Below are 18,373 nucleotides of genomic sequence, written 5' to 3'. Positions count from 1 at the left end.
TTAACATGTGTGTGTGTATGTGTATGTGTATGTGTATGTGTATATATGTTTACATATATATATATATCAATCATAAAATCAGGAAGGAATTATTAGAAAATATTAGTAAAATTTCTGAAAAATATTTTGATAGGGAGCTTCCCAGGTTCCCTACATATCAGATGCTTTAGCCACTCACTTTAAAGTTCAGGAAAGACAGGATCTGGTACTTTCTAGTACTCAAAAATGAACTGTGTTTAGAACATATTTCCCCATTTCAGAGGACAGTAGTGTTTTCTATGAGACTCTTTCCCTATTATAAGGTCTAAGTATGTAGGAGAAGTATGAATCACTGTGTCACTGTGGCCACAAGACAAAGGCAAGACCCCTCTAGGAACAGGATGGTCACATAAGCACTGGTGATCAGGGTTTCATGTAAACTGACTCTGGCCCTAAAGACACCCATTTGTTCTTTTTCAAAGAATACTAATCTCTGCCAAAGGGCTAGAATTTGTTTTTTAATTTTAGGCTATAGATAATCTATATGACAATCATAATACTGATGTATACTAAAAGCTTAAGATTTGCTCTGATGTGGGAAAATGCCTGACTTGTAAAAAAAAAAAAGTCTGTCTGAACATTTAAAAGAAATATATCTTCATTACTTAAAAGTAATAAAACTACTGATAAGGTTGGTGAGAAAGGTGCCAGGCTCACCATATATAGCATATTCCAAGCACAAAACTTTGCACCTTAAAAAATGTATTGTTGTTGAAGAAAACGAATAGAAAGAAAAAATCTGTAGAATAGCCACTATTGGCAGGTAAATGTCCCTGAAGCAGTCTCATATGTATCTTAAACCTACCCTTTGAACTTCATGATTTAGCAAGCTAAACAATAGAAAGGCCATATTGCACCAGACCCATGATGCATAGAGCCCAATATCCTGTGAAAGCAGGTGACATTATATAGTAGCATAAAACCACAATTCATGATGTCATCCTCCAATGGTTCACATGAAAGCAATATAACTCTAGATAGTACTAGTAACCCTTAATAAACGTCTATCCTCCAAAAGTTTATCAAACTCCTTCTGGAATACATATTTTAAATATTCATTCATCCAAAAAAATTGTTAGGCATCTACTATGTATATGGAACTATGCTGGGTGCTGAGAGTGATAAAAATGTGAATAAGGCAAAGTGCTTGCCAACAAGAAGCTTATACGATAGTATGGAAAATAAGACATGTATGAAAGCAAACATAACACAAAGCAGAATGTAAAAATAACATAAGAGAAATACACAACAAAGCACCAAGAGAGTTCAGACAGGTAAGAAATTACTTCTAGTTGGTGCAAAGGGGAGATGAGGAAACAAGCTTCACAGAGGAGGTTATATTTGAGCTAGGTCATTTCAGTTCATGACCCCATTTGGGGTTTTCTTGGCAAAGACACTGGAGTGGTTTGCTATTTCCTTCTCCAATTCATTTTAGATATGAGGAAACTAAGGCAAATGGGTAAGTGACTTGCCTAAGGTCATATAGCTTAGTAAGTGTCTGAGGCTGGATTTGAACTCAAGCGTTCTTGACTCCAGGCCCAGCAGTCTATGCACTGCACCACCTAACTGCCTCTAATATGCAGTAAATTATCACTCTGTCAGGTAACAAGCTCTACACTTACTTAACATATTTCTCATGTTGGTTAAAGCTATTTCAAGCTCCTAAGGGTGCCTTTTTACTTTAACACTCAGCGATTAAATACATAAGTCTATGTTCAGTTAAATCATGTTCTCTATGATTTTATAAAATTTTAGCACATTTTCCCCTTAGCTCAAGGATCTACAGGAGCTAGAGATTAAATAGTGCTCAGAGTATTTGTAGGAAATTGGAGCTACTTCCCACTGGTGACTGGCGAGGGAACCTTTTTCACAAGACTGGCAGAAGCTCAAGTCTGATGGAAGTCCCTTTCATTCTCCTCTATCTCACTATGTCTCTCTTGATTTACAACATCCACCACTGCATTACATACAACATGGTTTTTGCTTTTGGTTGCCAATATTGTTCTTGATGATACCCAGCATTTTGCTGGCCTTTTAGCTTGTCTAAACAGGCTAGGCCAACAATTCTGAGGAACAGTTTATTCTGACTTTCAGATTCTTTTACCGGATTGAAAGTGACAGAGCAGAGCTCATCATTCTATCACTATAGTTTGAATTCCTTTTCCTTAACTATGTTACTTGACAGTGGTCCACACTGAAGCTCATTTGTCATCTTCATACCCCCTTACTGAATTTTGTGAGCTCTTCCTTCCATTTCTCCATGTTTTAATTTTTCACTATTTGTAAATCTTAATGTCATTTGCAAAGCTGGGAGATTTTAACTATGTATTTTCTCTTCTAAGATCACTAACTATTTACTAAAACTACCGGTCTTAAATTGATGATTGAGTAGCAAAGGTATTTCTTAATTTTTTTTATGTGTTAATCTGCATAAAATTAAATACATTCCCACCCAATCCTCCATCTCCAATTCCTGCACAAGAATATATGCTAAATTACCACACAATCTGAATTGGTAAAATTCAAATTAATTAGGTTTAGCTATAATATGTAAAGACCTGTAGACACTTTAAAATGTTGTTAAGTACCTTGAACACTCATTATTCTCAAGTGACAATGACAAGTTTTCCATCTCTTCAGCATTCAGACCAAGCTCAGTGCCATAGCTTTGCTGGACCAACTGCCAGAATTCCTGTTTGGTCAAGCTCTGAAACGACAGCAAATTCACACTGTATACTAAAACTTAAAATAAGATGTTACATTATTACTACTAAAAATTATTTCTTATAAAAATAAAAGCTTGCATTATTATTTGTTTTTTAACTTAAACTTACTGATACATTTTGTTTGGGCACAATGGACACTTTACCAACAAACACCCAAATAAATCCTTGGGCAAAGTACATTAGCCTAAAAAAAAGTTTCTGTCATTAACAGGAAAGGTTCCTTTAACTTGACAATATGTGCTTATTATTACATTCATGAAATACAAACTATCAATTTCTACCCTTTGACATCTTTTCCTTTACTATCAAAGAATCAATAAATAACTGAAATGTCTAGATAGGCCAGTAGCCTCAGGTTATTAAATACGGCAAATTAAGATACTGCTACATTACTCAGCAAAACATAATCATTATGCCTCCATTTATGTAACACTTCACAGCTCCTACATTCATTATTTCCTTTGAGAAGAAATGTCTTCATAGAGCCTTAATGTGTCAGGTGATCTGAATTCTAGAAATACTGACAGTCTTTCAGACATCACTTCAGACGTTACATTTTGGTTGGTAGTCTTGTTTACAACTATTAAGAAAAGTTGAGGTCAGGGGTAGGCAATCCAAGGCACCTAACGTCATTATTGCCAAGATTCAGTCACTCATTCACTTATTCAAAAGGTATTTATTGAGCACCTATGTACACAGCACTATGGGGGATACAATGAAGCATTAGCTCTCCTAGGATAGTAGATGGAGAGTCAGAGGGAACCTTCAAGATCATCTAGTTCTCATTTTACAGATGAGGAAACTGAGGCTCAGAGAGGGACAATGATTTGCCCAATGACACCAAAAAAAGTAAACAGAAGAGCAGGGACTCTAACATCAAACCTCTCATTTTTAAATTTGTTTTTCCATTGCACTATGAAGCTTCCTGACTTCAAAGAGTTTGTCATCTCATGAGGGATAAAGGACTCAAACATGCAAAAAATCAAATACTACAAAGCAGTCTTAGATTATGTACCAAATGAAGCCGACAAAGTGAAAAATATCCCCATGGGCCAGACAGTGGCTAGAGGAAGTTTGTAGAAGAGATGGGTCCTAAAAAATGGGCAGGATTTGAAAAGGAGAAAATGAGGGAGATCTTTCCAAGAAGGGAAGGGTAAGAAAAGGAATGAGAGGGAACAGTGCTAGCAAAAGACAGTTGGACAGGAATGAAATGCGAATAGGGAAGAAACCAGCCTACCTGGACAAGAGGAATTCTTGCTACAGAATAATAGGAGATAAAATTGCGGCAGATTATAAAGGGCCTTAAATCCCTTGAATACCATTCCCTAGAATGTGCTTCTCTCTTCCTCCATTGTTTTCCCTCTTTTCTTTCTTTTTATTGTCACTTTCTGCCTTCATCCAGCTTAGGCCCATCAGTGGCACCCACGGGTACTCAGACACTCAGGACAAAGCATTTGATGACCCCAGCCTGGTCTAGGTCAAGTACTTTGTTGATTATCCTACAAAAAATGAAACCTTCATTTTTTCAAGTTAACCCAAGCTTCTATCCTATACCTAAAATCAAGCACATGTGAATGCAAATCTTTTAACCCATTAGAAATATTTGTGGAATTTTCCTGACAATACTTGCGTTATATAAGCCTATAGTTCTTATTTATATAGGAAGCTAATTCTCCCCAGACATTTTTCTTGAAACATTATCACAGCTACAATAGTCAAAAGGGCTGTTGACGTAATATAAAAATGAGCTTTATCTCCATATAGTTCAAAAAGGTTAACTTATGACAGCACTTTCTGAGATATAAAGCTTCAAAATGAAACAAAGACAGGCAAGTGGACAAATCAATAAATAAAACTTAGAAATACTCATTAAAATAAGTGAACTGAAATTTATACTAGAATTAGAATATTCATACTAATAGTATTACTTCATAGAAACAATAATGGAAACTTAAATATATATATACATATATTTCTATGTCTATGCTAACAGAAAATGAATGTTTGACTATGGAGTTTTAGTACAAATATCTTAAGTTCTTTTTTTAAAGCCAATAGAATGTGCATAAGCCGTGTTCACTTCTAGCTAATGGAAAGGGCACTGGATTTGGAGGCAGAGGAGCACAGAATTTAGAGCAGAAGTTCTTAATGTGGGGCTTGTATCTTTTATTTTATGCATTTAAAAACATAATGTTGAAAAGAGGTCCACCCATACAATTCCCTAGATTACCAAAAGGGACCATGACACAAATAACCTCTGGTTTAGTTGTACAGTGGGCCTTGGAAATCATCCAGTTCAAATTTTACAGACCAAGAAAAGTGGCCTCTCCTAAACACTTCCAAGTTCATACAGGTAGTAAGTAATGAAAATGGAATTTAAAACTAAGGCTTCTGACTACAATTCCAATGTTCCATCAGATAATTAAATATAAGTTCAATATGTATTTTCATATTTGGACTTGGGTTCAAATTGTGGATCTGCCATTGAAAAGTTGTTATATGATCTCAGAAAAATCACTAACATCTATAGGCTTCAATTTCTTACTCTGTTAAAAAATAAAAGGTGCTTTGGATCCTAAGACTCCTTTAACTTAAAATGTCCTGTTCCATCAAAAATGCAAATTTTTCTACGAAGTTGTCCAGAAGTCACATACCACCTAATTATTTACAATCCATCCCCAAATTCAAACTTCAATTACATTACCAGCATGAATTTCCTAAATATTTAAACAGACAGTAACAGAAGTGATATTTTTTATCTAGAATTAATAGAACCTTAGAAATACAACCTTAGAAAAAATTCACATTTACAAATAAAATAAAGCATCTACCTTTAAACAAAGGACAGTCTCAATGTTTCACCCAGAGGGCTGTTTAACGATGAGGCACGAACTTATCAGATAAGTTTCAAAAGTCAGAAGATCAATTTTCGGCCTAGAAGCTTTGTATTCCAAATAAGTCACAAAACACTTCAGTTATCAAACAGAGCTCCAAATATTTGATGACAAGTATGAATTTGCTATTTTCAGTCTCCTTATTTTGTCATGAGATGCTTTTATTTATAAAAGACAAGTCCTAATGTGGCCCAAAGCTTATTTATTTCTAACTTCCTAGACTGTAGGATCAGCTTTCTCTGCGAGGTAGCTGGTACACTGAATTGGAAGTTATACCTCACACAACTGGTTCCTAAGCCACTCCTACTAAAAGAGGGACAGGTAAACAGGGTTATTTTTTAAAGACACAGTTCCTATTTTCTTCAGTTGAATTAAACTACTAGTTTATACAGGTGCAAATACCTTGCTTTCACTCCATGTGTAATATTTATTCTAATATGATTTAAATTAATTTTTGGAATTAAGAAATATCATAAAGATTCAGTTTTCAATATTCTGAATTGTACTGTGTAAATCATAGCTCTCCTCCCTAACATTTCCATTCAAACCAGACAAAAACATCCAATTATTTCCTAAAATATACTATGTTACCTACTGCTATGTACTACTTCAGTGCTAACTGAAGTTGTCATCAAAATTCTGTATGAATCCTTTTACTCCTACCTCAACCTTGAGTAACTGTAAATGGAATGTCAGGAGATAGCAAGAAAACAGGTCATCCAGGGCAGCAATTAAAGTGCTTGATAATGCTTAAACAAATAAAAAGATCGTGTTGGTCAGGAATTCTGCACCTTGCAAAAATGGTATGAGTTCTTTCTGTTTTTACAAGTCTCATATGTATTTTTTTTCCTTTTTGATGAAGCAATCAGAGTTAAATGACTTGCCCAGGGTCACTCAGCTAGTAAGTGTCAAGTGTCTGAGGCCAGATTTGAACTCAGGTCCTCCTGACTCCAAGGTCGGTGTTCTACCTACTGCGCCACGTAGCTGCCCCTAAGTCTCATATATTTTATAGTTTGAGGCAACACAGAATAGTGGATAAAGGGCTACAACTTTCTTTTTACTTTGGAGGCAATTGGAGTTACCTGACTAGTAAGTGTCTGAGGCCCTGGATTTGAAATCAGGTCCTCCTGACTCCAGGGCCAGTGCTCTATCCACTGCGCCACCATTGGTGCCTTGTAACTTTCTAAAATGACAAGTTAGACAATTTGAAGATCTACATCAATGGTGAGAGTTTCCACATGAGGAATCACCAGCACTGGTAATTCACAAGCATAAGCATACACACAATTACAATCTTCATTCATTTTAACTTTATTTAAAACCTTCATTTTACATTTTTTTAAGAAAACTAGATCTACAAGTGATAACCACAGAGATTCTCTTCTGACACTTTCAATTTATTAACTATAACTCATACATTGTTTTTGTTTTTTAAAGGGAGAGGATGGTAGAATAGAATCTGGCTCACATTTTAAAATTAGGATGTCAACATAAAAGTAAAAAGATGTATAAACAAGCAACTGTGCCTTATCTAATATGGTTCAAATCCCATCTTAATGATTTCCATTGAATATGTACTTTTTCACCTTTGGTACAATTAATATATTATTAGAAATCACATTCTCAGTTTAGAGGAGCTAGAAAATAAAGAGAACCCAGTCCATTCGTAGTAAATTGGCTCTATCTAGAGATGATAGTAAGCCAATAGAGTTTATTGAGTTGGGGGAGAGGGGATGGTGATTAGGAGGGGGGGATGCAGTAACATGTTCAGACCCAGCTTTAGGAAGATCACTTTGACACCTACATGGCGGATGGATCCTACTGGGGAGAGATTTGTGGCAGGGAAACCAGCAATCCAGGTGTGAGATGATAAGGGCCTGCACCAGTACAAAGGTAGTACTAAAGAAGAGGGTATATACAAGAGATGTCACCTGAAGGGGAGAGATACAGCGAGGAGTCAAGGATGACATTAAGGTTGCAAGCCTGGATGACTAGGAGGATGGTGGTGATATAAAATGAGACTGGAAAGAGAGGTTGCGGTCAGGTCTTGAAGGGCTTTAAAAGCCAAAGAAAAAAGTTTATGTTTGATCACAGCAGCAATGGGGTACCCACTGGAATTTATTGTGGACAGGAGTGGCATGGTTAAATCTGAGCTTAAGGAAAATCACTTTGGCAGTAGTGTGGAAGCTGGACTGGAATGAGAGATGAGCAGGGAGACCAATTAGGAGGCAGTGCAATAGTCACTACTTGGTGAGAGGTAATAAGGGCCTGAACAAAAAATATTTGCGTAACCAGAAAGAAAAAGACAGAAGAGAGAGATCTTGTAGAAGCGGAAATGACAGGTCACTATAGCCAGGTTGGCATTATATAAGGACTGCAGGGTTGGTTCAATATTACAAAAACCATCGATGCAATTTGTTGTAGTTGTTCAGTTGTTTCAATCATATCCAACTCTTCGTGAGCCCATTTGGAGTTTTCTTGGCAAAGATACTAGAGTAGTTTGCCATTTCCTTCTCCAGCTCATTTTACAGACGAGGAAATGGAAACAAACAGGGTTAAGTTACTTGCCCAGTGTCACACAGCCAGTAAGTGTGTGAGGCCGGATTTGAATTCATGAAGATGAGTCTTCCTGAATCCAGGCCCAGCTCTCTATCCACTACACCACCTAGCTGCCCATCAACATAACAGACTATATTAATAAGAACAACAAAAATCATATGATTATATCAAGAGATGCAGAAAAGGCTTTTGACAAAATGCAATAGCTACTCCTTCTAAACATGAGAAAACATGGGAATAAAGGGATCTTTCCTTACCATGACAAGTGGTATCTATCAAAAACCAAAGGCCAGTATTACATGTAATGAGTACAAATTAGAAGCCTTTATGGAGCAATATGCTGGTAAATATTTACCAAGTGGCTCTCCAAAAAGCAGGACATACTTTTAAGTTTAATCTCCCTTATTAACACTTTTCTTAAGTCTAGACAATCAACAAAACAATAAATTAAATCCTGTTTTGCAAAGACTGCTGATTTCTGAGGCACTGAATGCTCACACTTCAACACACCTTTGGGCCTTTCCAATAAGATCAGGAGTAAAGCAAAGGTATCCATTATTACCACTACTATTTGATACAGTGCTAGAAATTCTAACTATAGCAATAAGTCAAGAAAAAGGATTGAGGTAATAGTTATAGGAAGGAAACAAAATTATCATTTTTGTAGCTGATGTTATGGTTTAGAGAACTGGAAATTAGTTGAAATGATAACTCCAGCAAAGTTGTAGGATATAAAATAAATCCACATAATTATCATCAGCATTTCTAAGTGTTAGCAACAAAATCCAAGAGGAAGAGATAGGAAGAAAAATGCATTTAAAATGCATACATATATAAATGTGTGTGCATATATATGTATATTTTTTTTTGAGTGAGGCAATCAGGGTTAAGTGACTTGCCCAGGGTCACACAGTTAGTAAGTGTCAAGTATCTGAGGCCAGATTTGAACTCAGGTCCTCCTCACACAAGGCCAGAGCTCTATCCACTCTGTGTGTGTGTGTGTGTGTGTGTGTGTGTGTGTGTGTGCGCGTGCATAGATATATATATATTAACAGTCATTGTTGGAATTAGTTTTGTTTGATTATATATATCTGTTACAAGGGTTTTTTTTTCCTTTTTCTTCAATGAGGAGTTAATGGGGAAAGGGAGGGAGAAGGAAAAGGAAAAGCTTTGTTAAATGAAAAAAGTCAAATTTTCAAAAGGGAGAAAAGAGACAAAAAACTAAAAGGCATGATACTGGAAGTGACTGGACATTTCAGAGTGCAGGGCAGTGAGGAGCCAAAAACAATGCCAAGGTTACAAACCTGAAGAATGGAGGTAGCTTTGAAAGAGATAGGAACGTTTGGAAGACGACTGCTTGGAGAGAAAGACAGAGCTGTTACAGGCATGATAAACTTGAGACGTCTCCGGGACATGCATTCTGAAATTCACAAGTGGCCAGAGATACAAGACTGAAAGTAAGGGGAAAGACAAGGCCACATATATTTATATCCTCTACATATACAAACTCATGAACACATACCTATATGTATGTGTGTGGAGATAAGTGTTTATACACATTTTATTTTTGTTGTTCAGTCATTTTCAGTCTTGTCTGACTCTTTGTGACCTCATTTGGGGTTTTCTTGGCCAAGATATTAGAGTGGTTTGCCATTTCCTTCTCCAGTTCATTTTACAGATCAGGAAACTGAGGCAAACCAGGTTAAGTGACTTGCCAAGGGTCATACAGTTAGTAAGTGTCTGAGGCCAAATTTGAACTCATGAAGATGAGTCTACCTGAGTCTAGGCCTGGCACTCTAGCCACTGCTCCATGTTGCTGCCCATTTATACACATACGTACATATATACATATGTCTTTGAGAAAGCCACATAGAGATGATCGTTAAACCCATGGGAGCTGATGAGGTACAAAAGAAGAAAAGAAGAGAGCCTAATACAGAACCCTGTAGGTCGCCTACAGTTAGGGACTCATATCTGGATGAGAGGCCAGCAAAGATGGCTGAGAAGGATAGTCATACAAGTAGGAGGAAACAGGGAAAACGAAGTGTCACAAAACCCCAGAGAGAGTAGATTATTCCAGGGAACAGCACGTTCAAGAGTATCAAATGCAGAAGAGAAGTCAAGAAGGATGAGCACTGAGAGAAGATTATCAGATTTGGCAATTAAGAAACCATTCATAACTTTGGAGAGAATGGCTTCAGTTGAATAATGAGGTCAGAGGCCAAACTACAAAGGATTGAGGAATGAGAGAAAAAGAAACAGAGGCAACAAAAGTAAACTGCTTTTTCTAAGTGTGGATGATAAAAGGAGGATAAAGCTTGAGGGAATGGTAGGGTCTAGTCAAGGTTGTTTAAGGATTGGGGAGAGCTAAGTAGGTCTGAAAGCAACAGGCCAAGACCCAGTAGACAGGGAGAGGCTGAAGTCTGGACAGAGAGGAGAGATCATTGGAGAGGGTGATCTGCTGGGGAACATAGGATAGGCTAGTGTCAAAGGCACAGAATACACAGGGAATGAAGGATATTGATTAAATGAATTCTCTGGTGGTTTTTTTTTTCATTCTTTTGATTTCAATGTGTGTAGTATACTTTCCTGTTTTAGAAAATAGATTATATTGAGTATGATTCAATCTTTCTTTGATGACTAAAGATCTTGCAGTGCCTTAGGGTCATTCTGAACATCAATTCTTATTACACATTTTATACCATAAATATAACGAAGACAAGAAATGAAACATTAAAATTTTAATATACCTTACACATATCCTGGAGGTTGATTATTTTTAAATGCCTCCTATAAATGTTTTTATCATATTAAAAAATGCAAATACGGGGTTATACAATAATTTATTTTTGTATCCAGAATACTCTCATGCAAAGAGGTAAATAAGACAAAGTGAAATTTCATTAATCATAATCTGTCTGTAATCATAGGCATAATATTTGAAACTTACATTCTTTATAAATATTACAACAAAATTACTAATCTACAGCATTTATAATTCAGTGTTCCAGAGTGCTATAATTAAGTTTACCGCATTTTACTGAGTTTGTTTGAAGATTTCCTAACCTTTGGGTGTCAGGTCAGCATGCAAATCAGACAAATCTCTTCAATTTTAACACTCTCCATTTAAAAACCAAAAGGCTGGTAATCACCATCCACCTGAAATCTTACCTTGTCTAGTAATACATTCTGCCACAATCTAAAGATACTGAGGTAACTTCTATCTCTGGCACCAAAGGATGTAAAGAAAAACTGCATGGAAAATAATAGGACAATTTCAGTATCAAAGAAAACAAAAGAAAAGTATCTCTGCCACAAAAGTACATTGGGACTTCCTTTGATCTAAGGATATTATTACTAGTACTCATTACTGCTCATTGTATACCTTATTTATATACCTTAATGTATTAAAAGTAAAGAGTTTGCATATAAAGATTGTGGAAGAAAAAAGCATCTTTTCCAATAGTTAATTTAGTAGTTTTTCTTAAGTTCAATTCCTATTATAAACATGATTTTATGTTTTATTAAGAAAGGAATAGATACATACTTTGTGTTTATCCTCATTTTAATAAAAGTAGAATTAGGAAAAACTTAAAATATTTTTCTGTTTTATAGCTGTCTTGTAGGCCTAGTATGACCACAGAATAAAACAAAAACAACAAAAAAATGTATTCTCAGAGGAAACTTTATTTAGAGATTAAAATTTTATAATTTGTCTACATTAATCCAAACGACTTCTTACACACCATATCCTCAGATACCTACTACTTCCACTACTTATAGATGTGAAACTTTACACACTAACCTGAAGCTGGACTTTCAACTTTAGTGATATAAAACAAAAGTGGCATTTCACTCGCTTAGGATATATTTTAATATGTGATTGCATCTAGTAATAATTTTTCTTTGAATTCAATTAATATTTGCAAAGCAATATTTTTAATAGGAATAGTTATAAAAAGTGACAGATGGCAGTACAAGAAATACAACACTTCATTTATGTCTATATAACAGGCAGTACAAATTCCTCCTACATAACATAATCAATGGCTTCGTTTCTCATTAACAGGGAAGTCATATTGAAGAGTAAGAGAATTCAGGTTTTTCTGCCATGTTCAATTCTTAGTTTGTCAAATGAAATGTCAAAATCCAGAACTATCACTAATAATTATTTACCTGGAGCAAAACAATTGAGCAGGAGGCAGTAGGTCAGACATGTAGGACAGTGTGACCATGGGTACCAGGGATGGGGAACCTGTGGCCTTGAGGCCACATGTGGCTTTCTAATCCTTGGGTGTGGCCTTTTGACTGAGTCCAAGTTTTACAGAACAAATCCTTTCATTAAAGTGATTTGTTCTGTGAAGTTTGAATTCAGTCAAAGGACCTCACCTGAGGACCTAGAAGCCATGTGTGGCCTTAAGGACATAGGTTCCCCACTGCTGGATAGTCACATTGGGGGAGAAGGCAGGAATCTGGCCCATGTCTCTGAAAGAATTAGGGGGAAAGAGGTATCTCCAGGAAAGAGGACTCTTGGTATGGTAGTCTCACGACCAACATGTCCCCCATATGTCTATACCCTGTACCTAATTGCCTCACCCTAGTTTGCCTCTGTCAAAATAATAATACTATGATTTTGTAAAATACTTTGACTCAAAATTCTCAAATAGTAATTCTCAAATTAAGCCAGCATCCTGTTCTAACACTATTCTCACACTTTACCCCTATCTAAATGGGCTGGAAATACTTTAGGTTATATAATATAGGAAATAATAGTAATGTGCTAACACTATCTTTTTTCTTAGTACAGGTAACTGCTTTGTTTTCTAATAATAATTTTAAAATCATATTCCAGGGTTGCTGACAAATTACTACGACTTGTGAGCCCATCTAAACTCTATCTAGCCTCCTAATAGCACTTCAAATTCTCTCTTTAACAGTTTTTACCCTCAAGACTAAACATGTACTACTCCCATCAATCCCATAAGGTGACCCCTATCCCCATTCAATTTAATTCAGCCAACATTGATTGAGTACCTAATCTGTGCAGGACATGGAGACACAAAACTAGAAACCAAATAGTCCCTGCTCAAGATGCCTATGTGGAAGGGAAGGAATGAAGAGAAGGGGCAGAACACAGAACACAGATAACTGGAGGAGTGTGGTCACTGGTGTGATCACTAACATGTGTGGAGGGAATTAGGGAAGATTCCCTAGATGAAAGAGCAACAGAGCCTTTAAGAAAAGGATGTTGAGAGAGAGAGAGAGAGAGATGAGGGAGAATAAATTCAAGATATGATTTCCTCCCAGTGAGTCCTGCTTCCCTCCTTGAAAAAGAAGAAACATTAATAAGTCCTGTCACCCTTCCACTTGAAAAGAGGAAACATTTTCTTCCTTACAACATCACTAATGTGAAAATATGTGTAATAGGAATGTAGATGTATAGCCTATATCAGATTGTGCACCGTCTTGGGGAGTGAGGTGGGGAGGGAGGGGGAGAAAAATTTCAAACTCAAAAGCTTATGTGATTGTTGATAAATCAAAATAAATTAATAAAAAATTTTAAAAAAAAGAGAAGAGGAAACATTAACTGATAACAAAACTCATCCCATCCACTCTCTCATTTGGTAAAATGATCAATTTTTATGGAACTAGTCTCAATCAAGTGACTTCTAACAGCCCACTAAAACACTGGGTCCAATAATTACCTTCTTCCATTGGGAAAGAGTTGAAGATGAACTGGGTCCTAAGTTGTATAAACCCAGGAAAGATAGTCAGCCTTTCCTCAATGGCAGAGCAGTAAAAATAATAATAATAATAATAATGATTTAATAATTCTGGATTCCTTCTTCCTAATGATGAATAAAGTTAGTAAGTATAACAGGATTTCCATTTTCTCATTTCACTGGTTGCTTCTGGGAGTGGGGAGAAGAGTAGCAATCTACTTCCTCCTCCCTACCCCTGACACTGTTTTATATGGTAAAGTCAGGAAAGCTCAAGCTAACCTCTAATACCAAAGGGCAGACCCTTTGGGCAGGGTGACAACCTCTACTCCCTGAAATGAAGGCTAAAGCCAATTGATCAGAAAAAGGAAATCTTAATTTTCTTTGTTTTTTAAACCACCTTGCTCTCTAGCTTCTATCCGAGAATTTTACTTTTCTTTGTATAAATATGTGTATATGATTTTGTAAAAAAAAAAAACAAAAAAAAACCATTTTTAAATAAAATTGTAAAATATTTGCATGAAGAATAAATGGATCTAATACAAAAAAAAAAATAAGTATAACAGGAGGTTGAATCGTTTAACCCATGGTGTTCTCTATCAAGGAGCTTTCTTGATCTTGGTCTCTACCTTATTACTTTTTTTGGGGGGGGCTAGGCAATGGGGTTATGTGACTTGCCTAGGGTCACACAGCTAGTAAGTGTTACGTGTCTGAGGCCGGATTTGAACTCAGGTCCTCCTGAATCCGGAGCCAGTGCTCTATCCACTGCGCCATGTAGCTGCCCCATACCATATTACTTTTTAAGATATACCACCCCTATCTGGCTCCTTAGGGTCACTCCTGGCAACAAATCTAGCAAACAGGAAAGAGCAGCACTTGGGCCACAAAATCAAACTCCCATATTCTTTACTGAGAAATGGCAAGAAATTTAGATGAATAAAGACCACAATTTAAAAATAATTACAAAAATAACAGCTGCAACGGTGCTATATTACTTTGTCTGCCACTCAACTCTCCATGCACTAGGGTTTATAGAAGCAAAGATTGAGAGCTAGAAGGGAAACCATCTAATCTAATCACTTCATTCTACTTAGAGATCATCTAGTCTAACTACTTCATTTTGCAAATAAATAAACAGGGGCCCAGTGAGTTTAATTAATTTGCCCAATACGCAGTAAGGAAAAGATCTAGGATTAGACTGGGGACTCACTAGCCCCAAACCAGTGAGCTTTCCTTTGCCTCATACTACCTTACACATCACAGTCATAGAATCACAAACTCGAAGAGCTAGAAGGAAACTCAGAAACTATCTAGTCTATCTTGTACCTGAATATGAATTACTCTGAACTGAGACTTGGCCTTAGAAGGCCTCGGTTTAAATCCTGAATCTTTCCTTTACCATCTACAGAACCCTGGGCAAGTCACTCAATGGAATGGGAAAGCCTAGCTTATCTAAGCATCTAAGTGTGCCTTGGCACTGTGCTAAAGCTCTGAGAATACAAATTGAAAATAAAGACCACCTCTACATTCAAGGAATGCATATTCTAAAAGGGCAGGAGGGGAGAGAATAAATACAGGAAAGCTCATGTTTATGTTCGTTTCATGGCAGCTGGAAAAGTGGGGTGGTATTTAGGCTGGGCAAGTGGCATGGCAGATGGCAAGGCCTAGAATATCTTAGAGGTCAATGGCAGGGTAGATGGTCCCCTTCCAAAAAGATAGTGTGTTCAAGGTTTAGAGTAGAGTGAGGCTCTGGAATATCTCCAGGAGAGGTATGAATCTGGAGATGAGCACAGAACTCACAATGAGTGATTCTTGCCTGGGCGGTGGGGCAATGAAGGCTGTTTGGGGTGGCTTCCCTAAGTGGCAGCAGATGTTACTAGTTTGCCACCCATCGGTGGGTTAAGGCAGGAGAAAGGAAGGCTCCCTAACATGGGAGCAGTGTAGGTAATTGAGTCCCAGTCATCTGGACCTCAGATTCTTCACAAGGAAAGAGTCAAACTAGATAGACTCTTAAGATCTTTATGACTGGTATGTGCCTATGAAAATCCAAAGCAAATTGTTCATTGCTTTTAATACTTATGAAATAACAAGAAAAAAGATCACAAAAGTATGAGAAGAAACTAGACCTATGATTTTATTGGTATGGGGGATTTCCATGAAAGAAACTCCCTCTAGCAATGAATATCTGCACCTTCTCTGCAACTTCCAGTCTTAGAGAATTGCATGGATCACTGAGATTTTAAGTGACTTACCTTGGGTCACATAGTCAGGCTGTTACAGAGGTAGTGCTTAAACCCAGGACTTCTTGCCTCTGAGGTTGATTCTCTATTTGCTATTCTAGGCTGAGGCTGGTTCTCTATTTGCTATGCTAGGCTGCCTCTCTAAAGTATAAGGCCAGTAACATGAAAATCCCAGGAAATATTTATTTTCAGACTGTAATATACTTACTTATTAAATACTTTGCCAGGAAAACATGGGTTCAAGACCCACCTCTAGAATATCCTGGCTACGTGACCCTCAGCTCATCTTCCCAGTACCCCAGGCAAATTTCTAAGACTATAAGCCACAAAACAGCTGTGCACTGGTATTAGATGGAGTTTCCTTACTAGAAGTTCCTCACAGCAATGAAACCACAATCTGGGCCCTCCTCCGATTCTAACAGCACACAATTCTCTTAATTGTCAGTTAGGAACTATTTAATTAACTAATAAGCCTAAAGTCAGAGAAATCAGTATCAGGTGAAATCAGCTGGTTTATAAATTCATAAATAACTCTTTCAAAGGGGGAGGAAAGAAAAGGAAGGAATGAGCACAAGAATTTGCATAGGTTTCTAAACCTTTTCACTCTCTGTAATGATCTGAATGGCATTTGGAATAAGTCGAGCAGTCTTCTCCTTGGTCATAAAGGTTATGTCCTTCAAGGCAATGGAAATCTAAACACATAAAAAAATTTAAGACATTAAAATGTATTCTAAAACAAAATATATACACTAAAATTTTAGCTTAACATTAGCCTAACGGTCTATATTTAAGGAAAATAAATTTTCAAAGCATTAATAAACAGATATTATTCTCTGAGAAAAACACAGAAGACAATTAAGCATCCTTTCAAACATCTCTCCTCCTAACCAGATTTCTATTTCTGACATCAGACAACATATAAAAAGATATGTGAATGTTTATATCCTGAATTAATACACAAACATGCAAACCAACAGCAGTCTACCACATAAGTCATCTTTTTGGCAATGCCATCAAGAAAAATGCACTAAGCTTATTTCAACTATCGGATCTTAACTAAATATGCAAATTGAGCTGAAAAATATCAAGAAAAAAAAACCTGAAAATGTTAAAGAAACATAATGGCTAGTCTTTATAACTGCATACATGCTCGTGTATACACAAATAAACAGGCCAAATGTATCTTTACATTCCAAGATACTTTATAACCTAAAGAATATTATAGGGAAAATTTTTCTACATTTCATACATTTCTATAGATTGCCTTTCTTATTTCCCTTGAATAGTCTACCACTAAAATAATGTTGGTACTAAACAAAAAAATCTTTAGACATAGAAACTATGACACTGTAATGATTATGTTAGTGTTACATTTCTGATGTGGCACAAGGCCCCTTTTAATAATATTTTCCAGTTGAAAGTTATAAAAACTAGGCTTAATCCTCAAAACTGGTTTACAAAATCTATCTTGAATTGATCAAGGCTTTGATTAGGTCTTGTAAACTGAGAAACAAACTTACAGAAAAAATTGAGAAAATACGACCTAGACCACATAACTGCTAAGTAGATCCACATTGGGCTGGAGTCAATTCCAGATAGTTGGTCATCAATGATCAATGTCGATTTCTGTGGATGTGTCCAAACATAGGGAAATAAAATAAATCACCTCTCAGACTGTCTTCCATCAAATATAGCTCATTCCATCCTCAACATATTTGATGTAAGAGATTCTGTTGTCTCTTCATTTTCAGCTGATAAGAATCTATAAAACTCTAATGATTTTTTCTGTGACTTTGGAATGAAATAAAGAATAAAAGGGATGATATATGTTTTAGTGAAAACCTTCTCAAAATTGAGACAAGCAATAAGAGGCCTGGCATGGTTTTAAATAAGATTTAATATGATTAGTATAGTGAGCAAATATTGTACCACCTAGGTGACCAACAACCTTCTCATTTGCTATTTGAAATTATGATACCAAAGAGATTTCTCAGATAATTGTTTTAACACATTGAAATCAGAATATGTCTTACTGTGGTTTCCCATCTAAAGATGTTGCTATGGAAACACAGCCAGTTTTCTGAAAGGTACAGGCGTCCCTGAAGCAGAATGTCCTTCTGAAGAGCGCAGGCGTAATCTGAACACACAAAGACAGGGAAGGAGTTGATCCAAAAATCTAGCAGCAACTTGGAAAA

At 36.4% G+C, this 18,373-nt stretch overlaps 1 protein-coding gene across 5 annotated transcripts in view; it reads right to left on the bottom strand.

The window, feature by feature from the left end:
• Positions 1–18,373, bottom strand: part of GRAMD1C (GRAM domain containing 1C) — a 129,476-nt gene that overhangs the window by 45,982 nt on the left and 65,121 nt on the right. For 2 of the 5 annotated variants that reach the window (XM_027868783.1, XM_027868765.1), the window contains exons 4-7: positions 18,212–18,315; positions 16,775–16,870; positions 11,390–11,470; positions 2,628–2,746 (exon numbers count right to left, since the gene is read on the bottom strand). In XM_027868783.1, coding sequence (XP_027724584.1) covers positions 2,628–2,746; positions 11,390–11,470; positions 16,775–16,870; positions 18,212–18,315 — 400 coding nt within the window. Of the gene's footprint in view, positions 1–2,627; positions 2,747–4,002; positions 4,229–5,596; positions 5,906–11,389; positions 11,471–16,774; positions 16,871–17,698; positions 17,805–18,211; positions 18,316–18,373 lie in introns of those variants that run through there. The other 3 variants (XM_027868772.1, XM_027868774.1, XM_027868778.1) reach the window with 3 other exon arrangements.

Source organism: Vombatus ursinus, unplaced genomic scaffold (assembly GCF_900497805.2).
Source record: "Vombatus ursinus unplaced genomic scaffold, bare-nosed wombat genome assembly UNPS02001419.1, whole genome shotgun sequence".
NCBI lineage: Eukaryota > Metazoa > Chordata > Mammalia > Diprotodontia > Vombatidae > Vombatus > Vombatus ursinus.
Note: the sequence above shows the minus strand (reverse complement) of the source record. Positions and strands in the feature narration are given on the sequence as shown.